At 32.6% G+C, this 19,433-nt stretch overlaps 1 protein-coding gene, 1 long non-coding RNA gene and 1 other non-coding gene across 3 annotated transcripts; 2 read left to right on the top strand and 1 right to left on the bottom strand.

Moving 5' to 3' along the window:
• Positions 1-3: 3 nt before the first annotated feature.
• LOC133184370 (tetratricopeptide repeat protein 4-like) lies at positions 4-9,556 on the bottom strand. The gene is made up of 12 exons (XM_061319418.1): positions 9,492-9,556; positions 5,038-5,179; positions 4,679-4,787; positions 4,107-4,268; positions 3,916-3,993; positions 3,143-3,210; positions 2,967-3,023; positions 2,146-2,232; positions 1,682-1,875; positions 643-733; positions 345-427; positions 4-122 (listed from the first exon to the last, which is right to left on the bottom strand). Exons 2-12 carry the CDS (start codon positions 5,161-5,163, stop codon positions 17-19), a joined length of 1,161 nt encoding a protein of 386 aa, XP_061175402.1. The 5' UTR covers positions 5,164-5,179; positions 9,492-9,556; the 3' UTR covers positions 4-16.
• Positions 9,557-10,042: 486 nt separating this feature from the next.
• LOC133184720 (uncharacterized) lies at positions 10,043-17,588 on the top strand. Its single transcript, XR_009720850.1, has 4 exons — positions 10,043-10,201; positions 15,750-15,836; positions 16,791-16,973; positions 17,266-17,588. It is a non-coding gene; the product is annotated as an uncharacterized LOC133184720 (long non-coding RNA).
• On the top strand, positions 13,630-13,822 carry LOC133184757 (U2 spliceosomal RNA). Its single transcript, XR_009720855.1, has one exon. It is a non-coding gene; the product is annotated as a U2 spliceosomal RNA (small nuclear RNA).
• Positions 17,589-19,433: the final 1,845 nt, after the last annotated feature.

A 19,433-nucleotide genomic window follows, 5' to 3' on the forward strand; every position in this document is an offset into this window, starting at 1 on the left:
AAGTAAGTTTTGATTTTTATTTTTCATGAGAAATCACTGTGTATTCTTTTACAAAATGTTCCTGGAATCGTGATTTGTTGACGAGGAGAATAAAACATGGAGTACCAGCTTCAACCAACACCCTGCAAAAGAAAGGGAGATAAAAATGTGGATTCACTTTGATGTATACTGGAAAACTAATTCTTTATGTTATGAAGTAATAATATTCTCATCTAACATACAGAAATAGATAAAGATTTGTGGTAGAAAAAATTGTTTATTTGGGTAGAATAAAAAAACAGTCCACAAACGATACAGATGTAGTGAATTTGAAATAAATCTTCAATATGGAGATGATAACTTGCCATTTATTTTTAAGAGCTTGCAATAAAGTCCAAGATTGTGGAATCTGGTGTAATGTTGTCTTCTCCTTGTCTTCATAGTATATCTGAAGTACATATAAACACATTCAAGATAGATTACGGTTGCATACATATATGGGATCCATATCCTTAAGCTGTAGTTTTCATAACATCAAAAATTTATCATCAAATTTGTAACAGTAACTACAGTATTTTATCTTATTCTTTTATTTTTTGATCCATAATACTTAAAATATACAACTTGCATACATGTTGTATATAAAAGAAAAAAAAAGTTTACCAATAAATTTTCTGGTTTGTATTTTTTGTCAAGATCCCAAGAAGCAGGGGGAGCTTCTGGACCAAACATATGTATGATGTGATCTTGAAATCTGGAAGGAAAGAATGTAATACCAAACATCAGTACATGTATATATCAATTTTCATGCAATCTTTGCAGATGATATCAATCAACTAGTAAGTCAAACAGTAATACTGTAAGTCATTTTATATTTATGAGATTTTCGTGTTCTGTAAAATCACATATTATTGTGGGGTGAATTTTTTGAGGTTTGAAAAAAAATACTGGTTTGTAGAGATTTGATTTTGTGGTTGAAAAAATGTTGCCTCATGATATATATGAAATTCTTAATTTTGTAAAGGACTTGAATTTATGGATTTCTTCATACCATGAAAACAACAAAAATTAACCCTCACAAAAATGAGTAATTTTGCTGTACTTCTTTAACCATGAAATTGAATCCGTTTGAACCAATATTTTTTCCTTAAACCTCAAAATTTTGACCCCTCATTAATATGTGATTTTAAAGTAAGGTGGTGTGAAAATTCTGGTGACCTACAGTATAGACTTGAGGCCAATGGGCCACAGTGCTCACCTGAATCCTTTTTTACAGCCAATTTTAACTTGAATTGTCATTTTATAGGAAATCTACATAGTTTTGTCATTTCCAACTCAAGTGTTTCTTGAAAGAAAAGATTTTTAACTGACCTCACCTTATATTTATTATTTCTTAACAATGTTCTCTTGGAAAAAAGCAAGGCTTTTATTTGAAAAAAAAAAAATTGAATCCCACTCAATCCAAAGATGCTTTGTGTTATTAGAATGCTTGAAAAAGGGATTTTGTATTCTGGAAAAGAATTTTGAAAATGTAAAAAATTTTACACAACTGACAAAAGTGAAAATCAATCACTGATTGACCCAGGTGACATCATAAAATAGGCATTCCCTGTGGGACCAACCTTTACCATTAATGCCCTACAAACTTATCAACCATTGCTGCCCTACAAACTTATCAACCATTGCTGCTCTGCAAACTTACGTGTGGTTTTCATTAAAGTCCTCTATGTAATCTGTCTGTGTGTGTTCTGGATACATGAACAACACAGGCCAGTGAACAGTGCTGTCAGCATCAACGTAAACCATAGCTCCACTAGGATTGTGTAGCTCAACATTTGTGAAGAGAAGAGGGTCGTAGCCCTTCTCAGCTAGTCCAGCCAGCCTGATACCACGACTCTACAATTTCATAATCAAAACTCATAGATTTTCCCATCAAATCATTTAGGTAAACTTGTGAGTTGATACCTGATGTACTTTCTAGAATGAAAAAATTAAAATTATGCATTAAAGAAAAATTATTCCTAATTTTTATAATTGTATGCTTTTAATGTGGTTGCTAGAAGCTCTTGTCCATTTGTAAGGGTAACTACAAGTAACCTGACATATCAAAGAATGTGCAAACTCCTAATTGTTCACTTAATACACATCTGAGCATTCTTAACTCACCATTATTGCGTCTATAAGTTTCTTGTGCTCTACAAATTCTTTTCTTTCTTTTGCTTGTTCTTTTCTTTTTTCTTTTTCTTGTATGCTCTATATAGGAGAAAAATTTAGAGCTTTTACAATTAAAACTAAAAGTGTGTGAGCCAATGCTCACTAGTAATGCCCCCACTCTGATGTAAATATACGCTCTCATGTGAATATACTGAAGTTCAGTTCCGACGGAAATTTGGTACGGACAGACACATGGGTAAACAGGAAGTTGACATCAGATTCAAACAAAAATTAATCCCAACATATGGCATGTCTAAACAAAGAGTGTGCTAAAATTTCTAGCATCTGCCTTGAGTAGTTGCTGAGAAAACTGTGACAGAAATTTGATATGGACAGATGCAACCTATAAAGGAAGTTAACAGTGGATTTGAACAAAAATGAATCTCACAATATGGCATGCCTAAACAAAGAGTGCTAGAATTTCAAGCATCTGCTTTGAGTATTTGCTGAGAAAAATGCAGCGGATTTGGTACTGACAGACACATAAATAGGAAATTGACACTGAATTGGTACAAAAATGAATCTGACCGTAGGGCATGCCTTAACAAAGAGTGTGCTAAAATTTCAAGCATCTGCAATGAAAACTTGCTGAGAAAACTGTGACAGAAATTTTTTACAAACAGAAAGCAGACACACACACAGACAGACACACAAGGGTAAAACAGTATACCCCCTTCTCCTTCAGAGCAAGGGTATAAAAATATTACATGTATATATTTCACATTTTTTCAGTAAATTTTAGATTTTTTATATAAATGTTGAAAATACACAACCTTGAATTTTTCTGCTTTTTGTTTTATGTCCAAAAGAACTGTGTTTGTATCTTCTATCTATATTCAGTTAAAGATTTCTTAGTTTCTATTGAACAAATCTACATATGATGGACCAAAAATAATCTTAAGGGTGGGCCCTTTTTTTATTTCTATTTTTTGCTATCTACAAAGGATACAGCTAGTCCAAGATCACTCCATAAGCTAGCTTCTGTGTATTTCTTCATCTCCATACAACACTGAGCACCTACAAAATTCAGTGAAGACTACAGGAAATATGATTCTCCAAACCTTAAAGCTAAAATGAATAATGAAATTGAAATTATTAGAAATTTATTAATCCATGTTTTGAAATTTTCAACAATCCTCCAAAGAGATTTCATCTGTCTTTACTTCAATTGTCAGTCTACAATGATCTAATTTGGTATACCAATCCTGATGTATTTTCATTGTATTTAAATTTCAGTTTGTGTGATATAAAATGTATATCATGCAGTATGTATGTATATCTAAGTACAGTGTCATGAGCTCATAAACATGTGATTTAAATGCTAATTATCAGAACGCTGCCTCTCCAAATTCAAAAGACAAGTCAAGTAGACTATAACATTGGTATTTTTTATGTTTGATGGCAAACAATGCACATGCTTTAAAGCTTACTTATGTACCTATTAAAAATTTCAAAAATATGCTGTATATTGGCACTATGAACTATTTTGAAAAGTAGATCAAAGGTCAAGTTTAAGGTTGGTAACCATGGTATTTTACAAAAGCCATAGTGCCACACAATACATGTGCAAAATATCAAATCCATATCTCTAACAGTTCTCGAGATATAAGGTGTGACAGATGGACATGCAGACAGACAAACACCAGATAAAGTGATCCCTAAGCGACACTCTGCTCTGTAGGTGACAAAAAAAGTATCCCTGGTTGTATAAACAATCTCTACCTCTTACAATAGCTTTCATGTGGTCTGGTTTGAACTTCCGAGCAATGATTGCATCTTGAAGGGCTGATCTGTAATTTTCTACAAAAATGAAAGAACTCAGAAGTTCACTCCATCAGACTTCCCATGTATTGTAATTAATTGATAAATAATTATCTAACAAGAAGTCTTTGATGAGACTGTAGTAGACTTACGTTTGTGGAACTGGGCAGCTGCTCTGTTTGTATGCAAGACAGCATTCAAAGTTTTGTCAGGACACTTTATCTTGATGCCTTCTGTGTAGTTTTCCACAGCTATGTCATATTTCTTCTTCTTAAATTCAACATTCCCATCCTCTTTGAAAGCCTCAGCATTGCCTATTGTGTATTAATATAAAACCAAACATTACATAATATACTGTAGTACTCTACTCAAATTCATCTTTTCTCAACAAGTAAAGACCAAAGAGGCGTAGCACATAAATTTTTTTTATATCATTAGAAAAGAAAATTGATTGCTAATACAAGATAACTTGTCCTTAAATTGAATATTATTATTCTCCTTCTATGGTATATGAATATTAAGCAATATTTGTCTTTCCTTCACCGTGTCAATGTTTTGTCACAGTGGCAGTTTTCCCTTTTATTTTATGTTGATGATTAATAATATCTATCAGTAGTAAATGAATGTACTAGTGCTTGTTTAATACTTTAGGTAATGTTACAATAATTAATGATACTGTAATAATGCTAGACCAAGTAAAACATGTTGACAATGGAGTACTAACTGGTTGGGTCTTGTTGCTCGTACTTCAATCGCATTAGTCCTTCCATTTCTTTACTAAGAGGTTTTGAGTAGTCAATATCTTTGAGAAATGCTGGGTGGGTTTCAATTTCCTGAAATGAAAAATGACAATTTTTTTCAATTTTTACATACATGTACAACCTGCATATTATCATTCGTTGTTTTTTTTTTTCTTTTTTTTTTGTTTTCTTTACATTTGAACAAGACTGGACAAATATTGACATTTGCTACCATTTATTGTTGATAAATGATACCTTTGTAATTCAGTACCTGGGTATTATTTATTTGAACAGAAATGTACATAATCTCTTCTGCTTAAAACTTTGACTGAATTCAATATACCTGTAGAACTTCTTCAAAGCTTTTTTCCTCTTTTTTCTTGTTTTGACATTTGGCTGCTTCAGCTGCTATAAAATCCTCCAGTTCCTGGTTCAGCCTACGGATTTTTTCCTCCTTGGTTTCAGACATTTTTTTTTAAAAAAACCTTAATAAAAATTAAAAAAAAAAAAAAAAAAAGAATGCATTCATTATCATTGAAAAAAAAAATTTCTATTGATGACTTTTGGTGCAAAAGTTTTGAGTTTGCACCACAAAGCCATTGCTCATTTTTATTTAAAAATTTGAATTCAAAATCATGTTAATTTGTACTGGAACCACCAAGTCATCCTCTTATTTGAATTTTGTTATTGTTATTTCGCACATACATCATGTCAGGTGGGAACTCTTTATTCATCACTGCAAGTCACAGGTTTTTGTGCCCATTCTAAGTGGAAATAGAATGGACAAAAAAAAAAAAAACTCATGACATGCAATAATGATCTTTATTATGATTAAGAAGAATATTTTAACTCAAAAATATCACCCCATTTCATCTTGAAGAATTATGCTTTCACCTTAAACCTTCTTTTATCTCAATTCATTTTTTTTTTCAGACTTTCATTGGTAACCCCCCTTTCCAGTTCAATCAAAGTTCAATTTAAAAAAAGACTTTGATGTAATTTTCATCTCTTTACCTTATACATACTAAGCAGAAAACTGTGAACTGTATGTAAATTTTATACTGTCACAAAAAACCTATGTGTTGTCCCATAATCAGACAATTTGGAGGTTGATTTCAAATGCTCTGGAGACAAAAAAAAAGCTTCTTTTATGCCTTGCTTTCAGAACAACTATCACATCACTATCTATGGAACCGACAGGTTTCCTCTCTATTACACTACACCTTGAATGTAGTCTTATGGGTTTGCCCTGATAACATGTTCACTATGAGGGGTTTCATCTTTGTGTTGTTTCACTCCCATTAGCTATGTTGATCCCCTTCATACACTAGTCAATGTCAATTTGAATGGGATCTGTGGATCTAGGCAGTTTCAAAAAATTGCTAATAATGCTTGTGTATATGTGGACTATGGTGAAGGTTTTGGATGTGACATTCGAAGCAATCCAACACTATAATAGGCATTGATGTAATGATTTTACATTGAAAAGTGAATCTGATTTTGTTCAAAATTTGATAAATTATGGAGATCACTTACTGTGAATGGAGATAACTATATTATTTATGTCTCTGGATTTGATCACTTAAAATTATTGACAATGGACTCATTAGGAGTTACTCTCCTCAATGTATAAGGAATGCAAGTCATGCAAAATGATTAAAAAAAAATGTATCAATATTATTTAAGTATTTGAATCTAAATGGTTGAACTATTAATTTGTGAACAGTGGCCAATTGCCATTATTTAACTCTAGGGATAGGTTTTTATTAAAACTCCCCAAGGAAGTGTCCTAGGACCACTCCTGTTCCTTTTATTTGTTACTGATCTGCCAGAGTATGTGCCCAAGAAATAAACTGTCTGCTTATTTGCAGATGACTGTGACAAAATGAAGAAGATTCAATCAAGTTCCAAAAAGATCTTATGAGATGTGGAGATGGGAGAAAAAATGGATGATGGAATTCCATCCTGGGAAATGTCATGTTTTACGTTACCAAAATAAGGAAGGTGATTAAATGTACCTTGTGCAGTTGAGAAATCTACCTTATATGGCAATTTTTATGACACACAGTGGACCTTACCTTGAACAGTTGTCCAATCTGATAAATGAATAGCAGAGCTTGATGGTCTACTACATTACATTTTACTACAAACATGTGGTTCCTGTAAATCTACGAGGTAATATTTACTGAAATGCGGGAAAGACAATTGAAGCTCATTTTCATTTGCTTCTATAAAAAATACAAAGGTTAGATACTAATAAAGATGTCCCATGCTCACATTAAGAAACAAAATTGTAATACATTGAAATCCCACCAGAAAACCATCAAAATACTAGCACTTAAAACTTGAAATAGTCAACACATGATATGCTATAAGACCCTAGTCAGGCCCATCTTGGAATAATGGAAGTACCATCTGGGATCCCTACACCAAAGACAGTACTGACAAACTGGAGATGGTTCAAAGATGAGCTGCTTAAATGGTAACATCAGGCCATTTGACAACTAGCAGCACAACTAATAAGGTTAATCAGCTGAAATGGATCTCTCTCCAGACACAACATGGTCAAACAAAAGCTGCTATGGTCAAGCAAAAGCTGTTATGGTGTACCGCACTGTGCACCAGTTTACTGAATCCCTCCACTCCTCCTGGTTGCAGCCACTACAACCATGGGTAATGGTTTGATGTTCCTAGCTCCATATGCCAGAAGCTTAGGATACCAAAAATCCTTTTGTTCCAGATGGTATACGATGTGACAGTGTGGAATTCTCTATCAACATACAGTTGAATTTTGGTATCTCCAACACAGATATCTTGAATACCATGGATATGTCGAAGTCATTTTGAAGTCCCATTTGCTTGTTCCTTAAGTATTATACCCTGGATATCTCCAATCCTCAGTTATCTCGAAGTATTTTCTCGGTCTTTGGAGTTCAAGATAATGACGTTTAATTGTATTTGGTCACATCCACCACCATAGAAAGCTTCAAGGTGAATATCTAGCAACATCATCAACCACCCATTTATTTTTATACAAGCTGTAAATAGTCATTTAAACCCACCTTGTTTTCTTCACACCACCATGCATCAATACGATATATATCAGGTTTCCTGATCAGTACTTTATTGGAAGAAGATTGATTGATAAATTGTTTTTTAATACCGAGTCGGCAATATTTCAGTCATATTTCTGCGAAAGAAATTGGAAATAATTTGGGTATTGATCAACCACTTATTATTAAATTTACTGGTAATTTAAAGTGTTTGTTAATCTAAACATTGCCTGCACTGATCAACTGACTTTTCAACCACTGATACTTAACAGAAATCCATATAAACACTGTGCATATGGTTAAACCATGCAGGGCAAATCCTCTCAGGGTGAAAAGAGAAATGGGGAAAAAAACCACTCAGGGCTAACAGGGAATTGCAGGTTTGCAAAAAAGCACTCACCCACTCACAAATGCAAGTATTAATTTTTTCCTTATATAGGCAACTAACTCTTGAGGACATTTATATTGCCCACATGGTGAGTAAGAATTTTATTGAAACTTTTCCAGAACCCAACCATAGTCTATTTCTACTATGAAATGCACTTTCGTTTTCACTGTTCCATACTTACAAAAGATTTTCTAGAATTGTGTAAACATTTTGACCATCTGATGTCTCAAAGCGAAAGAAAACATGGAATTTCATATAAATGGTGTTGAAATCCACAGAAAAATAAAAGACAGTGGAAAGCAGAGCATGCTTCTCCGAGACTTTGATAGAAAAGATTGAGAAATTTTTTTGAAAGTGGAAAAAAAAATTGTGAGCCCCAAAATATCAATGTGGGCTACTGAAAAATTGTAAAGTTGGGGGCCCACATCAGGTCTAGGAAAATCACTATATTTAGCTATATAGCTAATCTACCTATATAGCTTTATTTACCTATATAATATAGCTTTATTTTGCTATTTCAGAGTAAATTTCTGTTTTATGAAAAGCAGACAAAAAGTCGCATAATGAGGCAGTATTAGTTTTCAACTTTGAAATGGACTGAATACAATTCACCAAAAACCCACTTTTAAAAATGTTTCTCCTTTTGTGCAATTGCAATCAAAGATCTAAAAGTTTTGGGGCTATGTATAACAGTTAATCTATGAATAAGCAGCTACTTTAACAAAGAAAAGCATTTTTGGTCAACAAGATATTATTGATTGGTAATAATTCAGCACAATGCAAGGCAATCACACTTAGTCATGCCTCATCGCACTTCCAGTAATGGACAGCTATCCAAACAATAGAGATGCATTTTTTGGTTAAAAAGTGTTTTAAAGAGGCAATGTTTTTACTATCTATGCCCTAGGTTGTTTTTATCAAACCTTTTAAAAAAAAATATCAGCCATAATTTTCATGCGACTTTTTTTTTGCTTTTCATAAAACAGAAACTTATTCTAAAATAGCTAAATAAAGCTATATTATATAGGTAAATAAAGCTATATAGGTAAATTAAACTATATAGCTAAATATAGTGATTTTCCTGGACCTGCACATGGCCCCTCAGGTTTTAAAAGTTATTTGTTACCCTGTAATGGGGCAAAACTGTTGGGACTTGTGTAGCGGAGAGAAAATCCTTGGGTTTCAATGATAACACATTTGTAAACTGCAACTTTAAAATAGCTAAATCAAGCTACTCTGAATAGATAATTCAAGCTCTGCAGCTTAATCTAGAGATTTTGTCGGACATGATTATTTTTTTTAAGTAGGATGAAATTATTTTTATATAAGCAATAAAGATGAAAATGCCTTGCTCACCTTTCAAAAATCAATAAATATACAAGGGTACTGATTAAGTGAATTCCAATAGATGTGTAAAATGTGTTGAGTATTAGCTGTTTTGGTCAATCACGTTGTTAATTCCTCAAATCGGAAACCATCAATGGAAGATAAAAAGACATTCACAAAGGAATTTTTTTATTTCCGGTATAAAATTGTGTTTACATTCTTAGAATATAGAATTTTTCTTACCATTATAATAAAATGAATGATTAAAATCGTAAAAAAATAAAAAGGAAACGCAGTTACAGTATAGTTGTTGACAATGAAACGCGCCCATGTAATATAGACATATCCGGAAACCTGCCCTCTCCTCATGCAAATTTTATACTGTATGGCACATGGCGCGAAATGAAATGCGATACTCATAGTCATACCTCTGGATACAGTAAAAAGTCTGGAGATCAGTTTTGAGGTACACAGTTGTTTTCCTGACAATTTTAAAAAATTCTTTATAGATCTACTGATGTAATAATTTACTATTGGAATATTATTTTGCAGAGCACGCAGTTTTTAGTGTTTACATTGAGATTGGAGGAGGCGTACATCAGATATGGATGCTTTTGTTATCAGAGACTATGGCAGCAGCATGAAAATCTGGAATTGGTCTTAACATATCTCTTTACAGCAATGCAACAGAACCAGAGACATATAAATATCTCTGACAGAACTGAAGAAAACTATAAAAGGTATAATTTTGATAATTTTGTTTAGGATGATGATACTCATGTTATCATATGCACTTGGCATAACTGTGATGTCATAATAGTGTAGACGTCATAATGATTGTTGTTGCCATACCAAGAAATTAGTTTCAAGCAGGTTGTTATCCAGAAAATTTAAGGTGACTGTGTTTTGAATTCATTGAGCTTAAGTTACAGTTAGTATCAGGTATTTTTGCCGAGTGTATTTGTAGAAAGCATTGATTTTTTGTGTAATTTGCAATATTTTCATGGTGAAATCCATGATCAGATTACGCATTTTGAGTGATATATGGATATTTATTTCAAAAAGTACAAGGTAAGTTGTTTATTAAATTAAGAAAGGGATGTGTATTCAGAGTTTGAAAAACTTGTATGTTGTTCAAAATTTGTCTTTAAAAATTCCTTGTTCAAATTTGTCTTGAAAAATTCCTCGTGTCTAGCATATAAAATCTAATATATTAAATGTTTTTGAATGCAATGAAATTGTTTTTCTATCTGTTCAAACCTGAAAAGGTTTTTTAAATATTGCTGGAGAATTCCAACATAGAAATGTTGGATAAAATATTACATGGCTTACTTTGGAGCAAAATCATTTGACTTGGACTGATGGGAATAGTTTTTTTTTTTAAATATTGAATCCATACTACTTAAAATACTTAATATCTGCCATATTCAAAAATGCCATGTTTTGTGTTTAACAAATGGGGGGAAAGAACTATGAAAGTTGCATATACCAAAAAGACAGAAATGTTCCATTCAGACCAACTCTATATAGATTCCTGATTTCTTTATTTGAAAGTGTGGTTCACATGCAAGCTTATTAAAGAGTAAAGTGCTTCAACTTGAATTCTAAATAGGTATTTTTATTTCACATTCATGGGTAACCCCCCCCCCCCCCCCCCAAAAAAAAAAGAAGCATAATTGAAGATGACATTTTAGGTGATATGTTCAGTGTTATAGCCCTAGTTCATATAAATTTTTCTGGCTGTTGTAATACTAATATCAAAAGTAGTAGAGATGGGTATCGGCAAATTTTGTATCGTGATATATCACGATATTTTCACACGCAATTTTTACTACAATTTCAAATGAATTTCCATAATATTTCTTAAATATATGCCATAGAAACATAACTTTACCATTTATATTTTTATTTATTTAATATAAAGCATGTTTGTATGCCGTTGTTTAACTGTTAACAGTTTTCAACATTTTTTTGCCTTTCCTGTAATTGTCATTCAATAACTTGAACAAATAAATAAATAATTACCTCAATTTATAGTTATGTACCAAATACGGGTATTTTAGTCTCCGTATCACGATATGTATCACGCAATAAAAAATCGCGATATACCGGTATACGGATAAAATCGTGCATCCCTAAAAAGTAATTTATAGTTTTGTATCCATATGTGTATACTATCTCTGAGTGTACTCTATTGATGAAAATCATGTTTAAAATAGATTCAAATGTTATTCAGTGCCCAAAGTTGCGACTAAAACTAGTTCATATAAATTTTTCTGGCTGCATGTTGTAATATTAATATCAAAAGTAGTATATAGTTTTGTATCCATGGTATGTACTCTATTGATGAAAATCATGTTTTAAAAAATAGATTCTTATGTTAACTTATTCAGTGCTCAAAGTTGCAACGTACTGAAATGGTCAAATTTGCAACCAGAAAATTGATTTTGCAGTTAGAAGTTAAAGCATTTTTATGACTGAGAAATAGTTCATCTTTATGATCCTACTTTTTAGTTTTTTCTCTATTGAGAAAATATTTGAATAGACATAATCTTAAATAATTTTAATAAAGTGTTGTTAGGATCTAGATTACATAATGTTATGACAGCATGGGTTATTGCTAATGTAGTTTGATTGTAGTGTTGTAGAACAAAGGCATCATGACTTCATGTCTTAAACTTATTTGAAAGTGACACTCTTTGTGAAGCATTTGGTCAAGTAGTGGAGTCCTGCCTCAATAGGGATCCACCTTGTATCAACTATCAATTCATCTCCTTGCATTTCATGTGTATGCTGTATATTTAAAGAAATTGCCATAAAGAGTAAAAATACATGTACAATCAAACCTCATTACCTTGAACTCAATGGGACCGAGAAAAACTTCAAGATATCCGAGGATTCGAGATATTGAGGGTAAAATAAGTAGATGGGACTCCCAAATCACTTCAACATATCCATGGTATTCGAGATATCAGTGTTCAAGATACCGAAGTTCTGTATTTGTTGATGGCAATCAGAAATTTTTAAATGGCACCAAAAATAATATAAGGTTGCAATTTAGCAACCTGATTGTAAGTGTAACTTGGAGCACTGGATACAGGCCAGTAGGAAGCAATTTCAGTTTGAGGGGGCACAGCCATACATTTTCAGTTGAGGGGGCACCATCAACCAAAAATTCCTTGACAAGCAAAAAAAAAAAAAAAAACAAAAAAGGTCATCAGACGTTCTTATTGAGGGGGCACAATCATATAGTAGCTATGTTTTCCATAGTAACCTATATATCGGCAAAATTATTGGGGGGGTATGCCCCCCCCCCCCCCCCCCCCCCCCCGGTTCCTACAGCCATGGGATATTGCATAAATGTTGGCAGCTCATATGCATAATCTTGATTATCTTAGTTCACTGCTGAATTTTCTGGATTGAGATGTTCATATTTCTTCTGACATTATACCCTGTCTATTCCAGTGTTGTTTTCATGCTGTGTATAGTTGTGTAAATTCATCATATCAACAGTGGGGAGCTAATTAATGCATGAGAGATAACCCTTGCAGTCCTGTTCAACTTTGTTTCTTAAGAACTCTTTATCTATTCTTCTTCTAATATGCCATTTCTGGACATGATATTGCCCTGCTGTCAAGAATTTTTATGTACCTAACATTTATTTTAAATATATGTACAAGACACAAGCTTTAAGCTTCATCATTGTAATTAATAAATATTATATTCCAGATAGCAGTTTTCTTGGTTTATGTTAAATTCTAAGAATAAGCAACAAGCTCTAGCAATATCTTAATTATTCATTTTTAGGAATTGTCTAGCTACCTGTAGAAATCGGTGTTTACACTTTGCCATTGAAAAGCAGTGTTTATGTAAACAGCGCCCTCTATTGAGTTCTGTTAAGTATCAAGGAAAATGAACTAGGTTAACAAAAGTGAATGACCAACACATTCAATTTATTTAACATTTGATTAATTGACACTGAAAAACTAATGAAATTTTACAAGAACTTTTGATATATGATAATTATTTTAAGTCATGGAAAAAAGGCATTTTTTTTTGAAAATTACTTTAAAAACTTGGCATTTTATGTGAAAGAATGCAAATACATATAAATAAGAGTTACGACAAGTTTACAGGATATTTAAACCTTCCTGCACCTGAAGTCCTTATCGCTTCTCGGCCTTTTGGCTAAGATCAAAGTGTAGTATCTGTTCTTATCAGCTTAATATCTGATACGTTCCCTACATGGGAACTACGATATTAAACTGATTTTTGGCATGAGGTGAGATGTCAGGGGCTTGCTCCGCTCTCGCCACGGGTTGGCCTGGTATTGCAGTACCTCCAGGATCGGCCCACTCCCCTTGGGGAGAAAAAATCAAATAAAAGAAGAAAAACTGACCCTGCCCCCTTGCAAATAATTCAGTTACCTTTTTCAACATTTGTTACATGGAGCAATCGTTCAAGCAGTTGATGGCTATTTTTCTTTTTGATGCATTTTTCCGAGTTACTGAGAGATCTTAAATGTATGAGGGAAGAAAAAAACAAGTAATTATTGAGTTATTCTCCAATACAGCATTTTCCCTTTATGTCAAAGTAAAGGGTTGAAGATCAATTGTAACATGCTTGGGGTTGAGGTTTATGAACAATCTCTGTGTCTATTGTCTTGCAACAATTATTTTTATGCCCCCGGATCGAAAGATCCCGGGGGTATATTGTTTTTGTCCTGTCTGTCTGTTTGTCTGTTTATCTGTTTGTCTGTTTATCTGTTTGTCTGTTTGTCTGTCTGTCTGTTGTCAACTTTAACCTTGCCCATAACTTTTGATTGGTTGGAGCTATGACTTTCATATTTCACATGTGTATTCCTTGTGACAAGACTGTTTGTCTGTTTATCTGTTTGTCTCTTTATCTGTTTGTCTGTTTGTCTGTCTGTCTGTTGTCAACTTTAACCTTGCCCATAACTTTTGATTGGTTGGAGCTATGACTTTCATATTTCACATGTGTATTCCTTGTGACAAGACCTTTCTTTGGGTACCATCATATTTGACCTTTTGACCTTGACCTTGGAGTTTGACCCACTTTTGCAAAATTTTATGAGACTTTAACCTTGGCCATAACTTCTGAACAGTTGGTGCTTGGGGTTTCAAACTTCACATGTGTATTCTTTGTGACAAGGCCTTCCTTCGGATACCAACAATTTTGACCTTTTGACCTTGACCTTGGAGTTTGACCTACTTTTGAAAAACTTTAACCTTGGCCATAACTTTTGAACAATTGGTGCTTGGGGTTTCAAACTTCACGTGTGTATTCCTTGTGACAAGACCTTCATCTGGATATCAACCTTTTTGACCCTTTGACCTTGACCTAGGAGTTTGAACTACTTTTGAAAAACTTTAACCTTGGCCATAACTTTTGAACAATTGGTGCTTGGGGTTTCAAACTTCACGTGTGTATTCCTTGTGACAAGACCTTCATCTGGATATCAACCTTTTTGACCCTTTGACCTTGACCTAGGAGTTTGAACTACTTTTGAAAAACTTTAACCTTGGCCATAACTTTTGAACGGTTAGAGCTAGAGCTTTCATACTTCACTTATGTATTCCTTGTGACAAGACCTTCCTTTGAATACCAACAACTTTGACCTTTTGACCTTGACCTAGGAGTTTAACCTACTTTTTAAAAACTTTAACCTTGGCCATAACTTTTGAATGGTTGATGCTAGGGCTTTCATACTTCACATATGTAATCCTTGTGACAAGACCTTCCTTTAGATATCAACCACTTTGACCCTTTGACCTTCACATAGGAGTTTGACATACTTTCGAAAAACTTTAACCTTGGCCATAACTTTTGAACAGTTGCAGCTAGGGCTATCAAATTTAACATTTTTTTATCTTTTGGCCTGGATTTTGACTTGCATTTGAGAAACTTTAACCTTTGCCATAAGCTGCCATACGGGGGCATCAGTGTTTCACAAACACATCTTGTTTAAATTTTTTATTTCAACTGAAGTGGTCAACTTGGCCGGTAGCCGGGTCTTAGGGAAAACTCTGAAATACGGTTCAGGTTTCAATGTACAAGTTAAAGGGAAGAAATGTAATTGAAACTTGATTGAATTAATATCTCCCATCCTTTTACTATTGAACATTTAGCCACCTGTACAGTGTAACTATTATACTTTTGTGGAGATTGTTTTACAAGAAAAATACATTTGGTATCCTAACTTCAAGAATGCAGGGACTGATCCTCATACTAGATACTTAAGAACCTGTTTTATTTTTGTTTTGACAGTGTTCCTCTGACTGCTGATGTTCAAGAGAGAGGAGAAAACAGAGAATTTCAACAGGTGTTTGTTATCCAACATTGTTTTGTATCCAGGTAATCATAGCACAATGCTTAAAGCCTTAATTTAGTCCATCTTCACTAGCCAAGGGTTTCTGATTCGTTACTCTCCTCATAAAACCTTGACTATGGTGCTGACAAAAGAAGGGATTGTTTTCGTCACGTGATCACGATTCTTACCAGGTACACACAGATTGCATCATCAACAGAAATATAAAGCGTATTTAAAAAAATTAATGTTTTTAAAGAATAATTAACAAGAAGGTATTGAGTTATGTTAATTTGTTATTTAAACATGTTAAATGCAAATCTACATCTTCAGTATAGATTTTTAGTCACATATTTTGCACGTAGCTTAAGATATAGGATGACACAATAGCTATTCATAGAATGGGATGTTATCTTATGGATCGTTGTTTACTTGCGTTTTTCATTACCAAGATTAAAGAGTTGAGATATCATCATTTACAAAAAACAATTGCTGATTGGTCGAATGATGTCAATCAACTCCAATCTCAAGTTGAGAAAAAAAACCCAACTTTTTTTAACACCGTAGGCCAAGGGCTTATGAGGAGAGTAGCGTATCAGAAACCCTTGGCTAGCGAAGATGAATATAGTTTAACTTGGAAGAAATCATTTGAGCTTCATAGCTTTTTTTTTGTAATAAATTGCACATGATTTATTGTAGGTAGACACCCATCACAGTTTTCATTTGTCTAGTAGACAGAAATATGAAATAGATTCTAGTAAACAGAAATATGAATCTAATTTCTTTCAAAACAGTGACTAAATGTTCATTTGTAAATGTGGGTTCAAATTATAATATAGTGCTAATGAAAGCAGAGTTTAATTATGGGGAAATAAGTGAAATCCAGCACTTTGATTCAAATGTAAGTAAGTTATTTTACGGTTTTACCAATATACTCATATTCATGATTAAATCAGTGGTACAATTTTGTTCATTGTATATGATAATTCACTCTGTTTTAGAGTTCTGTGAGTATGGAGAATGATTCCTGTTACCATGTGGTGTTGGCTATTGTCTCTTTCAATGGAGCAACATAGACAATATTTATACATCCTGATCTCAATGGTACAGTCAAACCTAGTTATCTCGTACTCGACGGGGCCAAGAAAAAACTTCGAGATATCCAATGATTCAAGATATCCAGGGTAAAATTCTTAAAGAATAAGTAATTGGGACTTAAATATCACTTCGAAATAACCATGCTATTCAAGATACCAAAGTTCAACTGTAATTACTTTGGAATGCATTCTGGTCATTTTCATAGTTCAAAAAAATTGGCAGTGTGAAGTGAATTTTTAAGTTTTAGATTTTATAATTTTAGAAATACAAACAACAAAATTAACTTGATAATGAAATTGTACTGAACTTATTCTGCCTCCTACACCAAACAATCTACAGATGAAATTAAGAGTAATTGTTAACTTATTTTACCTTCAGATCTGGAATTGCATGTAGCCTGACAGAAAAAGTTGATGGCTGTTTCCATTTACAGAAGACATGACACAAAGACTAAGGTCTGATGTCTACATTTAGTTATTCTTGGGTTACTTTAGTGGACCCTTTCTTGTAGTTAGTATTGAACAATAATGTTGTTTAAAGTCTTTGAAATACAGAAATTTGACTGAGCTATACAAATTGTATATCATAAAACCATTATATACATAATGTCTCTTTTTAAATTTTTGTTTCGACTGTTTCACTACCCTAGTTCTTTAATTATGAATCAATAATCTTCTAATATAGAGAAAAAAAAAACTTCATTTTTGAAACACTTACTGAAATGTAAAAACTGGTTACAAAATGTAAAAACAGTGGTTACATGATTTTATTGCCTCATTCCCTTCAGTCATTAATTAACATAGATTTACTCGTGCACTAATTACATTTTTACAACTCAATAAATGTCAGAAAATGATATTTTATGTATATTAATGACTGATACATACACAATAGTAATTTTGAAAGTCTGAAATCTCTTTCGTTTTCAAATATCATTGGTAACTATGTACCAGTGATTGTAGCCATTAAAGTGAAATCCTGTATTTGATTATAATGTTGGTAAAATTTTGTTGACCACCATTGACTTTGCAATGTTATATGACAAAATGCATGTTAATTTTATTTGTAGTGATATATGTTCAAGGGAAAATGTATGCAAATGTAAATATTTTTTTTGATAAAACAAATTTATCAATTTTTATTCAGATGAAATAACAAATTTAGTTATCTCAAAGAACACTCCCAATCAAAACTGAATTATTTTACTGTGTTTGTTGTTGATGTCTGACCTACAGAAATCAGTGTTTACATTTGCATATTTGGTTTTTAATGACAAACTGTAGAATCTTAATATTATGTTTATATATCTTTTACAATGGGCTATATTTTTACTCATTACAAGAAGCCTACACACATTTTCAGACTTCAATTTTTAAGCATGTATTTTGTAAATCATTCTTTCTCTCTCTCTCATGATAATTGGAACAAACACAAAGTGTTAGGCTTGCATAGACATTTATTTTAACTTTAAAAAGATAAATTTTAGAATAGAGATATGTATTTAACACTTGGAAGATATTTCTACTATAAACATTTCATCTCTTTCTGTAATGGTAACTAATAAGTATATCCAGATATTTCCCAAGGACACAAGGATTTATCTCAGGTTAGAGACACAACATGATATCTTCATTTCCATGAACTTTTGTTTTAGAACAGGAAAACTGTCAGTCCCAGTTCTGAACAACTATCTGTATATGAAATACAAAAGTACCCTAAAATGCAAAATAAACAGATTGTAGTTCTTTCTTGTCATCTTGATCATGACGTTTACTTAGTTCTAGTTCTAGTTCACTTTATATTACTATAAGGTACAAAATGTTAGGTCAAAAATTGCTCTAACATGCAATAAATTAATAAACAATACCAAACATTATGTTTTACTATCTGACAAAAATATGCAAAATCATTTATTTTAGATTTATAGTAATCTTGAGGGAAATCAGACTAAATTTTTCAATCTCACACAATTTTTTTCTGCAAACAATGCATCATAAAAATTCAGTTTCTGTGTTTTAATTCAAGTCAGTTTAATGATCAATATAGCTTCATCTATTTCTAAGGTAAGTGAAATTTTACAACTAGGATTTGCATGTAAACTGATTAATCAGCATCAAAATTTGTTTAATGTTTTCATTAAACAGCATGTTTTGATGGTGATTAATCTGGAATGTTGTAGATTGAGAAATGCAGTTTTTTTTTTTTAAATCTCAAACCACTGCATTTTCTTGGCATTTGATACAGATTCAGATGTCAGTAGTCAAGTATTTACATTAATTTTGTCCTTGAAAAGCATGGCATTTTAAAGAAATCAGTAATAATACAGAAGTATTGCAAGTAGAAATATTGTAAGGAAGACAATTTCAGTTCTTAGGTTATCATTCCAAACAAGTTCTTTCCCCTGTTCAGGAAGTTTTCTTGTCACCAAGTGACATACCTTCTAACTGCTCTGATTTATGGAAAGATGGCATTTCACTAGACACATTGATAATTTGTGAAGATAATTTAAATTATCCACAGCTGTTACTTTGGGGTCTTAAGGGATA

This window comes from Saccostrea echinata, unplaced genomic scaffold (assembly GCF_033153115.1).
Source record: "Saccostrea echinata isolate AGI-Se365-2 ecotype Australia unplaced genomic scaffold, CSIRO_AGI_Sech_v1 ptg000010l, whole genome shotgun sequence".
Classification (NCBI taxonomy): Eukaryota; Metazoa; Mollusca; class Bivalvia; order Ostreida; family Ostreidae; genus Saccostrea; species Saccostrea echinata.